This window comes from Gossypium raimondii, chromosome 12 (assembly GCF_025698545.1).
Source record: "Gossypium raimondii isolate GPD5lz chromosome 12, ASM2569854v1, whole genome shotgun sequence".
NCBI classification, from domain to species: Eukaryota; Viridiplantae; Streptophyta; class Magnoliopsida; order Malvales; family Malvaceae; genus Gossypium; species Gossypium raimondii.
The window spans coordinates 19,143,481-19,164,511 of record NC_068576.1 but is presented as its reverse complement, the minus strand read 5'-3'; the positions used below and the strand labels follow the sequence as shown (position 1 = coordinate 19,164,511).

Here is a 21,031-nt window from a genome sequence, read left to right as displayed (position 1 = left end):
TAGAAACACAATTCAAAACCATAATTTAGAATGTAAATAGGCATGTTTACCAATTATCTTTAAAAACCACCCACCTTCATTCTTTGCTTCTCGAGCCAAAGTGTATCAAGTAGCTATGTTTGGACCTTGATTCTGATTAACAATGGCCTTTCCTTGCTCTGGAGCCTAAACAGAGATAAAATACATGTTACAATATCACTAACAACAAGAAAATCGAAAAAAATCATGAACTACACGGATCTAAAATGCCTTTCTAATCTACCTTACCGAAAACTCACAATATAGCCAAAACACAAATTTCAGCCCCTAAATGACCTTCTATGCACGAAAAATCATTTTTAAACATCATTTCTAATCTATCAACACAAAACCTAAGCATCAATTTCGTCAAACAAACCATTTCATAATTTTTCAGAAAATTAACTCATGTTCTCAGTTAAAAATAGATTTGTCAAAATTGATCAATCAAACAAGTTTAATCTCTTTTTTCTGATAAAAAAAACTCTAAATAAACTTGATTTGATCTTAGATATCCATTTAAACTTGGATTCCAACTCAAAACCATGAATTCACCATTGATGAATTTCATGTTCAAGAGAGAAGAGATCAAGATTTGAAAAACCGTTGTAATCGATTTAAATAAAAAATAATGATTAAAAACAACTTTAAAATGAATTTAGAGTTGAGAAATCACCTTCAATCAATCTAGAATCATCAAAATTGAAGATTGGATCAAGATCTTTGAAGAACTTGGATGAGTTTCTTTTCAAACTTTGAAAATCTTTTCTAGATAATTTTGAGAGAATTTGGAGAAATTAAAAGATGAGATCTAGTCTTTGATATGTGGGCTTTGAAAATGAAAAATAAAAACCAGAGAAAACGCTTAGAGATCAGGTGAAAATTGCGTGTGAAGTGAGGGGGTTGCAGTGTTTTTAAGGTAAAGAAGCCCCACCTAATGTTCAAAAATTAGGGAAATTGCCATCAGGCCACTCCCACAATTCTAATGTTTTACAAAGTAACCTTTTCCCTTTAAAATTTCGAAAATATGAGTAATTTTCTATAAAACCACTCAAACATTTCCCCTATTTTGCAAAATGATCCTATGTAATTAATATTTAAATTCTCTCAATTAAACCCCTGTTTTAATTTATTTTTCAATTCTAATTTGACCCAAAATATTTATTTTACCCAAAATTATTTAAAACTATAAAATTAATTTTTCTAAAAATATTTTTATTTTTGAATATTATTTCCGATTTTTAAAATGAAATTAAGGTAACTAAACTAAGAGAAAATTACTAATAACCCCGATTAACTTTTAATTTTCACTCAAAACACGTAACCTTACCCGAAACTACTAGACCTATTTTAGGACCTTACATATACTATTTAGGTAGATATAGTTGATGGTTAGCGGTAAATTAGTGTGAAATTTGGATGTTTATTTAAGGGCAAAATAGTAAATAGATAATAAAACTTAAATTAAGTAAAAAAAGCCATCATTTTTATTTGTACTTGAAATCGAAACTCCATAGAAATTAAAGTTCCAAGCCTCGGTCTTGCTATTGTTAATGCATGTGAGTCCATTTTTCATTTATTTCTTATAATTTTTATGTTTTTGATATTGTTGCAATTAGGTCCAACTAACTCGTTCCTCTGTTTTAGAAATTGTTAAATGTTTTAAAATGTGCAGCGGATGAATTTGAGGTGTTGGTGAAATTTTTCGATAGATTATTAATTTTGGTTGTTAAATAGGACTATTTTGAAAAGTATGTTTTGTTGATTTTAATGTTAAAAGACTAATTTGTTTAAATGCTAAAATCCTTTGTATTGTTGTGAATTAATGGTATATAGAGGGTTGAATAGGAGCTTTGATATTCGGCTGGAGTGGATATGTCCAAATAAGATTAATTTTTGTAATTTGTGAGTTTAGGGATTAAATTGAATAATGTCTAAAAGTTTGGGAAATGTGAATATTTGTAGTTAGGAATTTACATATATTAAATTGAATAATATAGGAAATTCAGGCTAATAGTTGAAATAAATTATAGTATAGATCAAGATCAACTTGATAATCATAGAAAGGAAAAGGTTGTGGTATAGTCCTTAAACTGTTGTTGTTTCTACAGTTTAGCCGTGGTAAGTTCGTATGGTTTAATTTTTTATAATTTTAATATTTTATTATTTATGATCTAAAATTGTTAAATGTATTGAAAGTATTAAATTGTATTAAATGGACTAATTTGATAAAGTAATTATATTAGGCATTCTTATTTGATAAATAATTGAGCCAATAAACGTAGGATAGGATACAATTGGCATGCCAATAGGTTATTCTGTGAGCTGTATAGGATAGATTGATGTGAGATAATAATTTTTGATTTATTCTTGTTTACTGAGTATACCAAAGTTCAGCATTTTTTGCAGACTATCGGGTTATATTACAGTGATTTAGGTATGTTTGCGAGGGTGGATGTAAAGCCTTTGGGCTTAGCACTTAGTGTCGAGGTGTGTTTCAGAGGGATGTTAACCTACGGGCTTGGCAATTGGTGCCCAAGTGTGTTTCGGATGGTTAGCTCATTTGAGCAATTTGGTGTGTTTTGGATTGTATAACGTTTATCGGGCATATATTCAATTGTATATTATAATTGATTGGATTGTATCATTTGCATTTAAGTATAAAGTTCACATGTAACTTGGTTGTGATTGACAGGATTTTGATTTATTTCTTGTATTCTGTAATTGATATGTTTATTCGATTAGCTTATTGTTTTAATCGTCAAACTTGCTAAGCTCAATTAAGCCTATTATTTCTTTTCTCTTATTTCCTTGTAGATATATATTTTTTTGGTGACAGGCGATCGGGTTGACTCAAAGAATCACACTATCCGGATATCTTTTGGTAGTTTTTGGACATTTATTTTTTTTTTGGCTTATATGGCATGTAATAGGTGAAATGGTATAAGTTTTAATTGTGCCATATTTGTGGTAATGGTTAAATTGATGAAATGTTTTTTATGTTTTGTAATAGCTATATGTTGTCGTGTTTTAAACATTGTGTGGTTATGGTATTGATATGCCATTTGGTCACTTGCTATAAATCTTATATAAGTGGTTATGTTTTGTTATATTTGAATATGAATGGATGAGTAAAGTAATAGTATGTCTTGACTTAAATGGAAGGTAGTTTATGAGCTTAAGTGCAACCAAGTGATATATGCTTGTGACATGATAACATAGCTTTAATTTTGGATTGTTTAGGTATTTAAATTGTGGTGTCAATGAGGGAAAATTGGTTAGGCATTTAGGATGAATGTTTTGGCGTCTTTTAGGCTTGTTAAATGTGTTTTTAAGATATGGAATTGGTTGGTTTTGATTTAGATTCATATATAAGTTTTGGATGTAAATGTGTCTTGCTTTGCAAAGTTTTTAAGGTACACATGGCCTGGGTGACGGGCTATCATACGATTGTATGTCTTATTTGTTCTTAGTGCAAGTTGGTCCACACGGGCACAAAGATTTACACGGCCTAGCGACATGGCCGTGTGACCTTGAACCACACAAGCACAGAGAGTTACACGGTCGTGTGACCCTGAGCTACATAGTCACAGTGAGTTACATGGCCTGGCCAAGCAGCTGTGTGACCTTATTTTACACAGGCACAATTAGTTACATGGTCTGTGTACACGAACATGTAAAATAGCCACATGGCCATGTTCTGAGCCACACGGTTTGGGCTCTGTTATACGGCTGTGTAACCCCTGTTTACAAAGTTTACAAAGATTTTAAAATTTTCCATTTTTTCTGTTTTGTTTCAAAATGACCCCTAATTAGTTTGAAATTATTATTTTTAGGGCCCTGTAGTCTCGATTTAAGGTCCATAAATGTATTTCTACCTTGATTTATATGAGTGATTGAATATTTTAAGATAGTTTGTATAATTGTTTCTATTTTTATGTTTTAAATTGTACTGTAATACTTCGTAACCCTAATTCAACGACAAAGATGAGTTAGGGGTGTTACATTCCTTATTTGAATTGGTTTTGTTCAAAAAATTACCAAAGGGGAGATCGTTGAGGCAAGTGTTTGAAGTGGTTGTTAAAGTGCTAACGGTAGTGGCTACTACGACTAACACTGCAACAAACTTTGTTACTTGCTATGTTTGGAGTTTGTAGTTTTTTAAACAAAATCTTTATGCATTGAATGATGTTGATATTATGGAAACATAAAAGCCTAACTATGAAGATCAATCAATTTGAAGTAACTTATCTTGAAAATCGAATTAGATCGAATCAAGCAATCAAATTCGTTGATTTTGATATTGGTTTGGGATAACATTGAAGACATATCTCCAACAATCCACTTTACATTGGTCTTTATTATTATATTGTATCATGTTATTTTAGTTGTTGCTTGAAATGGGAATTGATTGTAATTGATCTAGCATGTTAGCAAGTCTCGAAACTCTTATATATTTGAAAGACTAGTATAGATTTTGTAGAGTATTGAGAGCACTTATCTATTCATAGTGGAACGTATTTTTTAGAGTGCATTTGAGAGAGTAAACAATTTGTGTTTACTATAAGTTCTCAAGGGGAGAACGTAGAGGTTGTAAGAAAATCTGATATCGTATGTAGTATTAATATGTCAATGACAAAGATAATGCAATACAATGCAGTAGCAGTAACATAATAGAATACCTGTAATCAGAAAAAGTTAAAAATTAGAAGAAGAATTTTGTTGAGGCCTATACAAACAATTTCCTTAAGAAAGATTCGACCTCTCCTTAATGCTTTGAGTAACGTTGGATGTTTGTCTCCCAGGATACAACAAAAAATGATCACAGTAGTAGCACAACAACAATGATCAATCGAACACAATCTTGCTTTTCTCTATTACCAAGAGAAATGAATTTAGAAGGAATTTTTTATATTGATAGTTTTTTGATGATATGTTTTTGAAATCTCCTAACTTTGCTTTATATAGAGGAGAAGAAATGAATGAAGAGATTTGTTGAAAAATTAATAGACATGAGTGAATAGAGAAAATGAATGAAAAAATTCAATATTAAGATACAACTGTATGGCAAAAAGCAATATTAAACCAAGAGATACAATTGTTTAATTTAAGTATCAATTTATCATTCATCATTCAATAATTATTTTCCAACAATTCCCCACATGAATGAAATTGATGGATCAACGAGACTCAAAGACTCAAAGAGGTGATAGATTCTACGTTCGATATTTTCATAGGATAGGTAAGCTTCAAACCTAAAACCTTCCATTGTGAAAGTATATTTACTATGCTAGCTAACCAATAGATGTTATGTCCTTAAACTGTTCTGCCATTTGTGTAAATGATGATATTCCTCACGCTAATACCTCCCTGAAAATATTTTTGGTTCTTATGGGTATGTTTATATGGTTGTGAACACCATCTTGGTTCTACAAGAGCTTAGAGAATTATGCCCCAATAGTCTCCTGGAAGCGGTCCCACTTCACTCTCACATAGGTGACTTATGTTGTCCGTTTCACCAAAGCAGACAATGGTCATTAAAAGCATTGCTTAACCTTTTCAACATTTTAATCATTGTTTTCATCATAAGAATGGACTCAAGATAATAACCCCCGCAATGACCTCATAAGGTCTATGCAAGTAGGTTGTCCTATTGAACTTAGATCTTGGGATCTCCAGTCAACTAGGTTGAGTTTTCCTTCACATAGTGCCTTAAATATTCATAGGCTTTAGTCTCATTCCTTTAGATGTTTTATCAACTTGATCTCAGTTTAACCCTTTGGTTAGCGGATGCACAGTGTTATCTTTTGATCTTACAAAATCAGTAGAGATAACTTAAGTTGAGATCAATTGTCTAACGGTATTATGTCGACGACGCATGTGTCTCGACTTACCACTATACATTACGTTTTGTGTTCTACCAATTTTTGCTTGGTTATCACAATATATACATATTGTGGGCACAGGCTTTGGCTATTTAGGAATATCTTCTAAAAATTTGCGTAGCCATTCTACCTCTTCTCCAGATCTGTCTAAAGCTACAAACTCAGATTCCATTGTGGATCTGGTTATAATCATTTGCCTTGAGGATTTCCATGACACAACTCCTCCCAATGTGAAAATATAACCACTTGTGTCTTTGGTATCTTGAATATCAAATATCCAGCTGGCACTGGAGAATCCTTCTAACACAGCAGGATCTCTAGAATAATGTAATTCATAGTTTTGAGTATATTTGAGATGTCTCAATACCTTCACAATCGCTTTCCAATGGTTCTCCCCTAGATTTCTTTGTGAATCTGCTTAAACTGCTTACAGTGAAAGCAATATAAGTAAGGTGTAGTGCAACTCATTAGGTACATTAGACTGCCTATGACTCTTGCATATTCCACTTAGTCAATACTTTCACCTTTGTTTTCGGACAGATGTTGATTTATATCTACCGGAGTTCTGGCTACACCAAAATCATCCTTGCTAAATTTCTTAAGAACCTTGTCTATGTAGTGTGATTGAGTCAATACGAGACCTTCAGATGACCTTTTGATTTGGATGCCCAATATCACATTAGCAAGTCTCATATCTTTCATATCAAATCTTGAATTTAACAAGTTTTTGGTACATTTTACCATTTAATTGTTACTTTCAGCAATGAGTACGTCATCAACATATAAACATAGAATTACATATCCATCAACAGTGGTTTTGACATACATACATTTGTCACATTAATTAATTTTAAATCCATTTGATATCTTGACACTGTCAAACTTTTCATGTCACTGCTTTAGTGCTTGCTTAAGTCCATTCAAAGATTTTACCAATCTACAAACTTTTCTTTCTTGCCCTAGTACTACATGACCCTCAGGTTGTTCCATATAAATCTCCTCATCAAGATCTCAATTTAGAAAAGTTGTTTTAACATCCATTTGATGAACTTCTAGATTCCGCAAAGCTGCAATAGCAAGTATTATCCTTATAGAAGTTATTCTTGATACATGAGAAAATGTATCAAAGTAATCAATGCCTTCCTTTTATCTATAACATTTTATAACCAATCTGGCCTTATACTAATCAATTGTTCCATCTACTTTCATTTTTCGTTTGAAAATCCATTTAAAATTTAGTGGTTTAATTCCCTGAGGTAGGTCCAATAATTCTCACGTATGATTTTTCATGATGGAATCAATTTCACTCTTGATAGCATCTTTCCAAAAAATGCTTTTAGATGAGCATATAGCTTCACTATAAGTTTAAGGTTCAGTCTTTAGCATATAGGTTAGAAAATCTGATCCAAAGGACTTTTCCACCATTGCCTTTTTACTTCTTCTTGGTTTTTTCTTGACTTCAACTTCTTGTTGAAATTCTTAACTATCAATAGTTTCTAAAGTTCGTTTTGTTGAACTTGACCCATCTTCCCTAGTTTTACAAGGGAATATATTTTCAAAGAATGAGGCATTTTTAGATTCCAATATCATATTCTTGTGATTTTCAAGATTCTTTAATTCATGTACAAGAAACCGATATGAATGGTTGTGGCGTGCATAACCAATGAAAATACAATCTACCGTTTTAGAACCTATTTTCATTTGCTTCGACAAAGGAACCATTACCTTTGCAAGACACCCCCACACTTTCAAGTAGTTGTAAGAAGGTTTCCTGCCCTTCCACAAATCATATGGTATTTTGTTCTTTTTCTTATAGGGCACCTTATTTAAAAGGTAATTTGCTGATAAAATAGCTCCCCCACATGTTTTGTGACAACCCAGAACTTCCTAGCATTGAGTTCATCATTTCTTTTAGGGCTTGATTTTTACGCTCTGCTACTCCATTGGATTGAGGAGAGTTTAGTGGTGTCACTTCATGAATAATACCATGTTATGCACAAAATTTACCAAATGGTTCAACATTTTCACCTCTTAATTCTTTTATTAAGTTGGGTTTCAACTTTATGCTTATAGAGAACAAATTTCTCTATAGCTCCATATTTGCTTTTAAGCAAATATACATAACAATATTTTGTGCTATCATCAATGAAGGTAATAAAATATTTATTCCCTCTTTTAGTTTTAATAAACTTTAAGTTTATGTATTAGATCAAGTGATTCAGTATTTCTTTCAACAGATTGAAATGAAGACCTTATTAGTTTTGCCTCAACACAAGTTTCACATTTATAATTATAATTAATGTGAAATGAAGGAATGTGCTCTGAGTTAATTAATCTACGTAAAGTATTAGAATTAACATGTTCGAGCCGACCATGCCATAAATCAAATGACTCAAGCATATAAACAGAAAAAGAAGCATTATTCTTATTCATAGTATTAGCTTTTACAGAGATAGCATTGAATTTCCACATATCATTTAATACATATCCCCTTCCTACAAATGTTCCCCCTTTTGACAAAACTAAATTCTGGGATTCAAATACCATCCTAAAGCCATGCATACTTAGAAGGGTCTCAAAGACAAGATTCTTGCGTATGTTAGGCACATACAACATATTTTGAAGTTTCAACTCTTTGCTAGAAGTGAACTTCAAAATCACAGTACTTTTCCCCTTAATCTTGGAAGTTGCAGCGTTGCCCATATAAAGTTTCTCCCCTTTTTCACAAGGAACCAACTCAACAAAGGAGTCATTGTCGTAGCAAATATGACGTGTGGCACCAGTATCAAGCCACCATTTTCTTGGATTTGAATCAACCAGGTTGACTTCAAAAATCTCAGCGCAGAGGTCAAGATAAGATATTTCCTTAGAAATATTTTCCATAGCATTTTCCCTCTTTGAAAGCCTACAATCGAATGACTTGTGTCCCATCTTATTGCAATGAAAATAATTTCCTTGGAATTTTGGCTTCTTGAAAACACCGCATTTTGGTCCTAGTTTAGACCCAGTCTGAGAATGTTTTCTTTTTTTAGATTCCTTCTTGACTTCTACTATGTTTGCCTTGGCAAAGTTAGGATTGGTTGCTTTGTTTAGCCTTTTAGCCGCACCTCGATTGTCTTCTTCAATTCGAAGTCTGACAATCAAACCTTCCACCGTCATGTCCTTTCTCTTATGCTTAAGATAGTTCTTGAAGTCATTCTGAGCAGGGGGAGTTTTTTAATAATGGCTGCCACTTGAAAGGATTCACTTATCTCCATCCCTTCTGCAAGAATACCATGAATGATCAGTTGGAATTCATGCACCTGATTTACAACAGCTTTAGAATCAACCATTACAAAGTTTAAGAACTTGGCAACTAAGAATTTCTTAGCACCAGCATCTTCAGTTTTTTATTTATGGTTCAGCGATTCCCATAATTCCTTAGTTGTTTTCTTGATATTGTATACTTCATAAAGTTCATCAGATAAACTATTCAAAATGTAGTTACGACATAGGAAATCAGAGTTGTTCCATGCTTCGGCAATATTAAAGGTGGTAATAGCATCTTCCTCATCCTCTCTAAAAATAGGAGGATCATCCTTTAGAAATTTTGTCATATTCAACTTGGTCAAATAGAACAACATTTTCTTTGCCATGTTTTAAAATTCTCTCCAGTCGTTGTGACTCATAGTCACAGGTAACGTTTGGCTTGTAGCCTGAGCATGAGCAGCGATAATCGCCTCAACCTTTGAATTGGACGAGTTGTTTGACGTATGAGACATTTTTTCTGTAATCAGAATAAAGAACCAGAATCTATAAATAAATTAAAATCTGAAACAGAAGTATAAACCAATCTTAAATAAGTTATTATGGTAATCTGTACGCCTTAGATTAAAACTACAACAATTAATCTGTCTTAAGATTGTAATAAAATCTAATATCGTATGCAATATTAATATGTCAGTAACAATGATAACGCAATACAATGCAGTAGCAGTAACACAATAGAATATCTGCAACCGAAAAAAGTTAAAAATTAGAAGAAGAATTTTGTTGAGGCATGTATAAACAGTTTCCTTAAGACATAATCGACCTCTCCTCAGTGTTTTGAGTAACGTTGGACATCTATCTCCCAAAATACAACAACAAACGATCACAGTAGTAGCATAACAACAGTGATCAATCGAACACAATCTTGCCTTTCTCTATTACCAGGAGAAATGAATTTAAAAGGAATTTTTTATATTGATAGTTTTTTGATGATATGTTTTTGAAATCTCCTAACTTGGCTTTATATTGAGGAGAGGAAATAAAAGAAGAGATTTGTTGAACTATTAATAGACATGAGTGATTGGAGACATGAATGAAAAAAATTCAATATTAAGATACAACTGTATGGAAAAATGCAATATTAAACCAAGAGATGCAATCTGTTTAATTTGAATATCAATTTATCATTCATCACTTAATAATTATTTTCCAATAAAGGTGAGTAATCTCAAGTGGGAAAAGCACTATAAATTGGAACCAGTTTTCATTTAAGCAAAAAAAATTATACATCTTTTAGCTTAAATGTATTGTTTCATTTAAAAGATTACTTCACAATCTAAATACTTAAAAAAATACATGCGCTGAAAATTGAATTTCATATTTATTAAAGGGATGAACTTGAGAATTCTTGTTATCCAAATATCTGAAATTGAGAACTTTTCTGAATTTATTTAACAATTTGGACCTCGTTAAATTATATTGATATGGGATTATAAGATTTATCACGTCATCATTTGAATTTGTTTTAAATTTATTTAATTTATTTAATTTTTAAGTGATGGTATACCACAATTTTAAGTGTCTTGTTACCACATACTAACAAAATCTAAATTCAAAAATAAAATAGATAGAAATTATTGTGGGCAAAAAAATTTTTAAGGTACAACTTGAAAGAAAAAAAAGACCTTCTAAAAGGGAACATAGTGGACAAGTGCGAAAAACACACGGTACATGGTGAGGCTTGAGGGAAGAAGTTTGAGAAAAATTAGAAATATATACATTAAAAGAAGGTTAACAAATATGCTATTAGTTTTTACAGAATTTCAAATCTATTATTTATTCTTTAAAAATAAATTGTCTTGCATTTCCAATTTTAAAATTATAATCTAATAATTTCTCGTTATAATTTGTCAATTTAACAAAAAATATTCATTAAACATATGCCACATTAATTGAGGGCAGTTAGCAAATTTAAACGAAAAATACTAACAATGTTGATGATTGGATTAAGGTTTTAAATCGTAAAAGTAATTTTTTTTAAACTAAATCATAACATTTTATAAAATGTAGGGACTGAATGCATTATTTAATCTTGAAAGAAAATGCAGAAGAGACAAGCAATAAGGTCAGTTTCGTGACGCAATTGACATGATAGTGGGTTTCCGCTGCTAAACTTGTTCTGGTTAGTATTTATATGATATTTAAATAATTTAATTATTTAATAATAATTAACAAAATCCATGTACCCATAGATTGAAACCATTCCAATTATTTTAATCGACTAGAGGTAAATTCAAAGCATGGGCTAAGTTTACTCTTCAATATGGATTGCCAATTTTTCTTCTTGTTTGCCCTTTAATTGGTTACCTAACCTAACTTAATAGTAATGTCCCTTAAATTCTACATAATTCATGTGGTATTTGACAATGCCTACCTTTCCAATTCATTTTTTCTTTTACCTATGTTACTACTCTTTTAAGGCCACAATAATTGCTTGGGTAATTTCAGTTTTTTTTAAACATTAATTAGGGCATGTGACCTTTTTATATAATGTCCAAGAATCGAGTTTTCTTTTATTTCAACAAACTGAACAAAAATGAGAGAATTTTTTAATACAGATTCATCCATTGAATTGCTATTAAATTAGTTTTAAAATATCTAAATATTTTAACAAATTTTCAACGTCAAAACCAACTTAGTTCAACCCATAATAACACTGCAAGAATCAGTAAATTTAAGTGGTCAAAAAGAATGTATCAATTCAATTAAAAAGAAAAAGGAAAATTCAATTATCCTCAATTAATTTTGGTGAGAAAATCAAAAGAAAGCAATCAACCAAATCAAAAGAAATCCTCTCTTACTTGCTAGAAGAGATTCTGCCTAATATAACGAAAAAAAGACCACATCAACTTTTGTGGATGAAGTCTTATTCACTGATAAAGAAGTTCTCACAAACTTTAAATTCCTAAGGTGATATTTCATATTTAATATTCATATTAAAGTTTGCATCTTAATTAATTCTAATGTTAAAAAATTGAGACTGAAAAACATTGCAAACATAAAAGAAAATTATCTTAAGCTTTAGTTTAATTAATTCATTATTGATTTTTCTACAAATAAAATTATCTACAAACACAATTACAATTACAAAAGGATAAATCTCAAAGCTATACATACACTTTGCTTTAATGTGCAATTTTATACATGCAATTTTGATTTGATTCAATTCTCACAAACATCGTTTCATGTTTATATATTGCATATACAAATAATCATATTTATCCAAATAATAATAAATTGATGTATTTATGTCTTCAAATGTGCATAATTGAATCAAAATTAAAGTTTAATGTATATATATTTAAACCACAATCAAAGTTTTAGGTGCATAATCGCACTAAATCAAAACTCATCTATCAAATTGCACATTAAGTCAAAGTTAATATATAATTTTAGGATATGTCCCAAATTGCAAAAAATAGACATGTAAATATTTATTATAAGAATGAACTATTATAAATTAAACCACCAAATTAAATCTAGATAAAGTCATGGGATTTAAATCAAAATAGAATTTTTAAAGAAAACATACCTTGTCGAGTTCAAACTTAAAATTTTAAAATTTTGATGATTGTCAACTTTATCATTAAATCAAAACTTAATTTATTTTATAAAAATAGCAATTCAATTGTGATTGGTGTAACTCATATTGCAAATTATACAAATATGTTCTAAAACCATGACGCTAATTCCTTACACAATGAAGAAGCGCAATTGCTGAGAAACAATAATCGGAGAACCATTCAACGTTACCCACTAATCGTTTTTACTAATTACACCAACCTTTACTGGGTCCACTAATGCCATGATCACCATCAACCATAGCAGCCATTGATCATGTGTCAGACCTACCTACAGCCACAGATCCAGTCAAATTATAGACATGGCTGATCAATGTAGCAACCAACAATTTCAATTAATTAATTAATTATAATAAAATAAAAAACAACTTAGATTATCATAGATTCTGGAGGTAGAAGGACAATAAGAAAACTGCTGCTCTCTTCTTCTACCACTTTCAATTTCTTCAATATTTTATGCATAAAGTTTCATATTATTATTATTATTTAATTTTTATATATTTTTTCTCATTCCCCTTTTTGAAATCCTGGGAGGGACACAGTTCTAGCCTCCATGTCTGTCTTCCTCTGGCCATTATAGTCTCCCTTTCTTTTCTATGGTGTGACTATATATATAATCATTTTCATTGTTGTGAAGAGACAAGAATAGAGCAGCTAACTTTCAAATCCTCTTTCTCAACTCAACAAACATGGGGAGAGCTCCTTGCTGTGACAAAGCTAACGTTAAGAAAGGCCCATGGTCGCCGGAGGAAGATGCCAAGCTTAAGGCTTATATAGAGGCAAACGGCACCGGTGGCAACTGGATTGCCTTGCCTCAAAAGATAGGTTAGCAATAGTTGAATCTATATCAATTTTCCTTCCGTTTAAATTACTCTAAAATTTTTTCTTGAGTATACCAATTTCAGGTCTAAAGAGATGCGGCAAGAGCTGTCGTCTTAGATGGTTAAATTATCTTCGACCCAACATTAGGCATGGTGGGTTTTCAGAGGAAGAGGATAACATCATTTGCAGCCTTTACATCAGCATTGGAAGCAGGTAAGATTACTATATACTTGGTTGGGATCTTAATTAATCTGTCCTCAATCTCTAATATGTATATGTTTCTTTTGAATGAGCAGATGGTCTATAATTGCAGCACAACTGCCCGGGAGAACTGACAATGATATTAAGAACTATTGGAACACAAAGCTTAAAAAGAAGCTCCTGGGCAAACAGAGAAAAGTGCAGCAAGCTCGGAGCGCTAGCTGCCTTAGCTTTAAGCAAGAAATGAAGAGAGAAAGTGAGAATTATAGGGTTCCTGGAATGGTGAACCAGGCCTCAGATTGGCCACTGCTGTCACCACCAGTCATGCCCCTAACAAGCACAAACCAAGATCTTTATCTTAGAGACCAAGATTCCATCAGGAATATACTTGTCAAACTAGGAGGAAGATTCTCGGATGATCATCCACAATCAAGCACCATATCCACCACCACCAATCCAATGAATTTTCGATACCCTTTTGATGTTTATTTTTCTCAAGATCATCAGCTATACGAGGATTCCATGAACATACTTTCATCTGCATCTTCCATTAGTCCCTTAAACAGTACTTGTTCTCAAACAAACAGTACTACCCATTTCAGTGTAAACCAGGTTGGTGGTCCTAATGATATGATTCAAGGTCTTGATGCTTTCCAAGCTGAGCTAAGTGAGCTGATCTACAACAACAATGGATTTGAGGGTTTGTATGGAACAGACAACATGGTCGATGGCAGCAGTACTGGGACTAGTTCGGTCGAAAGTAGCAGCTGGGAAGACATAAATTCACTAGCCTATCCTCAAATTGTCTCCGGGTTTGAACCTTGCCAACACCAAAGCATCCCACAAGTTTCTACCTTCGACGAATCAAGCTACTTCGGGCCACAATAACTGCACTGTATACATGGGTGGTGTAAATTTGTATCGATTAGGGAATTAATCTGGTTTTTATTGGAGAATTTCAGAAAAAAAAAAGCCTAATGAATTCATGCTGAAAGAGATTAATTCGTTTTTGTAATTCAACTTTTATCTACTTTGAATTATCTATATGAAGTATAAACAGCTTTTCTCTTCTGGGTTTTCTTTACTTTTTAATTTTCAGGAATGTGGAACCCTAAAAAGGTGCTTTGACGTTTTGGCCTCAACTTCCTAGGCTCTAGCAAATTGGCGTATCTAACTATGGCTGCATTCTTTTATTGTTATATTCATGTCTGGAAATTAAAACAATTGAAAGCACATGTTAATCAATCCATGTATTGCAGTAATTTCCTGCCAACTAGATAAAATGTCCCAGTACCTTATACACCCGGGCGTGGTTCGTCCATCAACTACAGTGCTTCAAATATGAATCCGTTAATTAAATATAAAACTATACTGTACTAAGTTTATATATAAATAAATCCATTATTTAAACATACAGACATATATATATATATATATATCAGTCTCTTTCACCGGATAATTTCAAGATATAGTGCTATATGTATTTTGATTGTCCACTCTAAAGGCAATCCCATGAGTTCATCGACCCCTTGATTAATGGCATGGGTTTAATTTCATAAGAATTAAAATGGCAAAATAATCATGCACATTATTCTAAACAACAAAAAAATAGATATAAAATAGGTTCAGCTTTAAGTATTATATTGCTCTGCTTTATTATTATTTTTCTGTCTGATGTATTCTAAAACGATTATTTATTTTCAAAACAGTTAAAAGAAAAACACATTATAAACATTTGAAAATTAACATGGCACATTACGTAGTTAATAGATGATCAGAGATGCTGGCCACGATGTTCATGGAGAACATATATTAACTCATTAAGCTTATATATATCCCTACTGAATATAGTAAATGTTTTCTTGTTGCATTACTTGATTTCTCTCTTTTGATGTTTGTGAAAATGGGCAATTGGAACTCCATTACTTCCATTGTCTAAAGCTGATGATATCTTTTTCGTGCAATAATCCATGTTTTCATTATTATTACTATTACAATTATTATTTGATAAAAGTTGGATACTATAAACAATCATGAGCTAAAGCTTAAAGCATGCATGCACTTTCTTTCAATCATTTTTAATCCTTCACTCACCAAAAAAATGAGGCACAAAGGAAATGAATTTCATATAAATAAATAAATAAATAAAGTGGATCGATTCAATTTTGGTGAAGTAGTTAATTGATTATGTTTAAAATTTTAATTTATACTAATTTTGTGTTTTATTTCTAAATAATTCCTATATTAATTTTTTTTTCTTTAAAAGAAATGATATCAAAGTGGGGGAAATTAAACAAAGGAAATTTAAAGCTCTTAATCATAAATAGGTTTGATTAATTATTTTAAACCTATGGGATAAATGTATTGGAGGAGAAATGGCAGGGAAAAAGCAACCAAAACGAAAATAAGCATAGAAATGGTCTTAAAGTCAAAAGGAGAGATAAAGAGAGGAGCGTAGGCACCTAAACAAGATTGACCTACTTCTTTTGGGGTTTTGGCAGCATTCAATATTTATGTATTTCCTAAGTCAATCATGCATCCCTTTCATTTATTTATTTGTTTAATAAAAGAGATTATAATCTTCAAAAAACAATATTATAATCGAAAAACAAAACAAATCATTGTAGTTGCTTGGATATCATTTTTTTAAAGAAGTAATTGCATTTATTGAACTCAATTAAGTTTTGATTTCATTTTCAGATATTAATGTTTAGTTAATAATTAACCAAAAATAGAAAAAAGAAATATACTAGTAACTTTTTCTTCTATATTTGAGTTATGATTTGAGTCTAATTTAGTAACGAGTTAATTGCACTAATCATCCTTAAATTATGATCTTCATTTTAAATTAGTTTTCAAACATTAAAATAATCTAATTACATCCTTAAATTATTGATGTTATATTAATAAGTTCTTTCCATTACTAAAATCATTAATTTATCCATAAATAAACCTTTTATTTTTAAATTTTTTTATTTTAAATTACGTCACATAAGATTTTACGTGTTATTTAATGATTAAATTAATGATCTTAGTAATGGAATGACATTATTGATATAACATCAATAGTTTTAAGACGTAACTAGAATGTTTTGAAGTTTGAGGACCAATTTAGAATGAGAGTCATAGTTTGAATATCTTTGGTGCACTTAACTCTTTAGTAATTTATATTAAAATCATTAAAAGGAAAATTGAGTTTTCGGACACCACTAACAATGTTATCTCAATTGAAAAAACATATAATTGAAATCGAAGGGAAGAAGACAGGTTCGAATCTTGGAAACGATATTATTGAGAGAGATGACCTCAAATCATCGAAAGGATTCGCTTTTCATAAACTATAGCAGATATAGAGGATATCTTTAGTTAAAAAAATGTATCTTTTATGATTATACTTGTCTACTTCAACATCAAAAGAAATAACTTTAAAACAAAAATATTACACATCAAACAAGATTAAATTTCCTATTTTAAGAGAATATTAAATCCAATGTTAACCGGTGAAACAGGAATTGATTTTGATCACATGATATTTTAAAATGAAATATCTTTAAAATGTGATATACTTTTATTTGGTTAAACAATTTTAAGATGATCTTAACACGTTTAAAATTCATTTACATACTCAAATCTGAAACATATCTTTAAACATTATTGTTATACAGTAATTAACTACTAATATATATAATTATTTGGTACATTCTCTGTAAACTTTTTAAATTTCATAAAAGTTTTAGAAATTGACAAGTATCTATGTATAATAAAATATTTAAAAAAATAAATATTTAAAAGAAAAGAGAACCGCGCGTCAATTTTTGAAGGGCGTTGGTATTTTGTTGTTCAATTAGAAGTTCTTAAAATATTAATCGTATAAAAAGTTATGGAAAGGTGTAAAATCACATAAGTTTTACACCGGTGTAAGTTAATTATTGATACAATAATTAACTACTGATGATATATGTATACATGGGGAGGAATCCGCTTACACTGGTGTAAAACTAAAGTTGTTTTACATCCTTTCATATCTCTTTGTACGGTTAATATTTTAACAATCCAACTATTGAATTTAATATTTTATTTATATAGATCATGCATGTCAAATTTGATGTTTTTCAACTATTTGTTTTATGTAAAAAAATTTGTTGTTGAATATATATTAATATATTGAGTATTGTAGATCAATATGATAGAAATATTGGATCAATTAAAAAATTTACATGAATGACAAGTACAATTATATTGATTCAAAAAATTTTAGTTTTTTTGGGTTACTATTACTCATTTAACACAACACATTGCTAGCGTTTGATGCTTTCCCATGTTATAATTCCAACGGAATGTGATTCTTGAGAATGATATTGCCGAGAAAGTTACTTTACAATGTTTGGTATAAGACATTGATCAAAATATTAAGAAGGTTACATTATCATGTTTGGTTTACTAAATACTTTCCTAGGAATGTAATGATAATTTACAAATTTATCATTATGAAATAAAATATAATATTCATATATTTAATTTTTATAAAAAAATTATTCTTAACAAATATTTGGATTAAATATTTAATAATAAAATTTAATTGATATTTTAAATTTTTAAATTTATAATGTGAATTGAAAGTAAAATTATTTTAAATCTTTCCTACATTTTAAATATAATAATGCACATATAATATCATGTATATATAAAACTAAAGTTAATATATATATATATATATATATATATATATATATTTGTGAAGAATGTATTGAAGTAATTAAGAAAATCAAGTAGTAGGATAAACGAATAAGATAATAACTTCTTGCCTTTTACATTTAATAATAGACTATTACCCTAAACCAATATAGAATAAGATTAATTGTCTTTATATATTTTTTAACTTTCCAATCTTCATGATAAAGTAATTTTCCCACTTTTATCATGTGAATCACATTATCAAGTTCATGGGAAAGTAACTCCTAAGAGAAAATTAGATTTTAAGAAAAGTAAATAAAATTTGACATATCAAATGCTAGAATCACTTTCCAACTGATTAAATTATCGGAAAAGTGGCTACTTTCTATTATACAAAAACTACAATATATAAAAAAAAATGCAAACAACTTTTGATTTAGATTTCATCACCATTATCCCATATATTCCATCGCATCTAAACTTTAATGTCATGTTAGCTCAACTGGAAATAAGCATTGATAAAATAGAAATTTATGCTCCGTTTGTTTTACTGAAAATGACTTTCGAAAAATGATTTCTGGAAAATGATTTACTCTTCTGGAAAAATTAATATTTTCTGGTGTTTGGATGAATCTGTGTAAAATATTTTTTTGTTCTTTGCAGATTTCTTGAAAATATTAAAAAATTGTTTTCAATTAAATAAACATACATTTGAGATTTATGATAAAGAGTTTAAATGAAGTAGTGAATTGATTACAAAGTGATGTTAAGGTGAAATTATAGTAAATAATGAATCTTCATGATGTTAAGGATTAAATTGTAAATTTTTTAAATTTATAATTGAAACAAGAGAAGTGATATGCATGAAAATTTGTCATGTGAAACAAGATATTATAAAGAATTATTTGATTAAAATTCTTATATGGTGAAAAATAAATTATATGGCAATAAGGACTAAATTGAAAATGTACAAAATTTTAAGTGTGAAACAGTTTAATATGTGAATGAGGAAATTATGATAAAAGTCTAATGAATGTGTTATGAGATGATGAGATATGTATAAATTATTGTAAATGTGAAATTGTGAAAAAATATGAAAATTTTATGATGACAAGGACTAAATTGTAAAACTTGAGAAAATATGTGGATGAAATAATAGAAGTGAAATACATAGAAATTTGCTATGTGAAACAAGATATTGAGATAAATTATGTGATTAAAGTGTAACAAGAAATAAAATTGATTTAATATGATTAATTAGTAAATATTGAACTTTTATGACAAAAATAGACTAACTTGAAAAGTTATGAAAGTTTATAAGAAAATATTTGATAAGTGAAGAATGTAGCAGAGAATGTAACATCCCGGTGCTTTGACTTGGTGTTCAAATCGGGTATGGGGGTGTTATAATAAATAGAGTCTTATCAGGTTGGAAAATATCTTACGAACAAAATTTGGTAAGAAATTTTACAAGAATAAATGGATAATTTTACGTTGACTAAAAAACATTTTACGTTAAACATCCTATTTTATAAGAAATAAACATCGAAAAAGATTGAAAATATTTTGTGTAAAACTTTTATGTAGAATATTTGAATTTTTTTTCTTGCCTTTAAGAAGCATATTTAATTAATGAAAGAAGATCAGTTTAAGAAAAACCCAGGCAAGAATTATCCATTGTTCACACACTAAAATCATACAAATTAACATCAATCAGATCTTTGTCAAAGACAAATATGTGCTTACTTTTGAGGTCAAAATCGACCAAATCGATTGATAATTGATTTTACACGTAGCTATCCCAAATTGGATGAAATTGTTTAGTTAACCTTCATATTGACTTCTTGATTTTGTTTGTAGGCCAAGATATATAGTAATTATTTTTATTTTATTTGGTTTTAAATTCGAATCGGTTGACATATAATTGGAACAAACTGTTTACTTTTGTCCATATTTGCTGAAATCTTTAGGGAGAGATTTAAGTGGAGTTGTCAAAATCTGTCTTCATTAAATAAGATTCAAATTGATATATTGAAAGATCTATTTACATGGATCAATTGCACAATTTTAAAAAATATATATTTTTTATATATTTTTTAAAATTAATTGTCGTAACCGTTTTTTTGAAAACAAAAATCTAGTTGTCGACTTTAAAAATAAAACTGGAGTCGCCACCGATCCTTTATTAAGGTGTGATCGGCTCACATTAAAAAACAAATTTGGTCTACGAAATTTGAGAAAACGAGTTCGGGAGTCGGTTACGCACGAGGAAGGGTTAGCACCCTCGTGACGCCCAAAATCGGTACCAAATTGATTATTTAATGTCTTAGTGTCGAAGGTTAAAAAGATTTTAAACTCAGCTCAAATAATGAAATTTGCAAAAGGATAATCAATTGTTCAAGTCATGTAAAGAAATCGAGTCCCAATACGTTAGGGTACAATTCCTCATAATCCCCAAACTTTGAATATCACTTTTATTTTATGCGAAAATCTTCATTTCGAGAAAGTAACATGCCACACCCAATACGTTAGGGCACGACA

The 21,031-nt window shown here is 30.0% G+C and overlaps 1 protein-coding gene across 1 annotated transcript; it reads left to right on the top strand.

Annotated features, from left to right (window-relative positions):
• Positions 1 to 13,235: 13,235 nt before the first annotated feature.
• Positions 13,236 to 14,884, top strand: LOC105763483 (transcription factor RAX3). Its single transcript, XM_012581721.2, has 3 exons — positions 13,236 to 13,618; positions 13,699 to 13,828; positions 13,912 to 14,884. The coding sequence occupies exons 1-3, from the start codon at positions 13,483 to 13,485 to the stop codon at positions 14,702 to 14,704; spliced, it is 1,059 nt and encodes a 352-aa protein (XP_012437175.1). The 5' UTR covers positions 13,236 to 13,482; the 3' UTR covers positions 14,705 to 14,884.
• Positions 14,885 to 21,031: the final 6,147 nt, after the last annotated feature.

What these genes read in the sequence shown, in the direction of transcription:
- LOC105763483 (XM_012581721.2), top strand. Translation starts at nt 13,483, where the DNA reads ATGGGGAGAGCTCCTTGCTGTGACAAAGCTAACGTTAAGAAAGGCCCA. An exon ending in TGCCTTGCCTCAAAAGATAG is followed by an intron (nt 13,619 to 13,698) that starts GTTAGCAATAGT and finishes TACCAATTTCAG; the next exon opens with GTCTAAAGAGATGCGGCAAG. An exon ending in TACATCAGCATTGGAAGCAG is followed by an intron (nt 13,829 to 13,911) that starts GTAAGATTACTA and finishes TTGAATGAGCAG; the next exon opens with ATGGTCTATAATTGCAGCAC.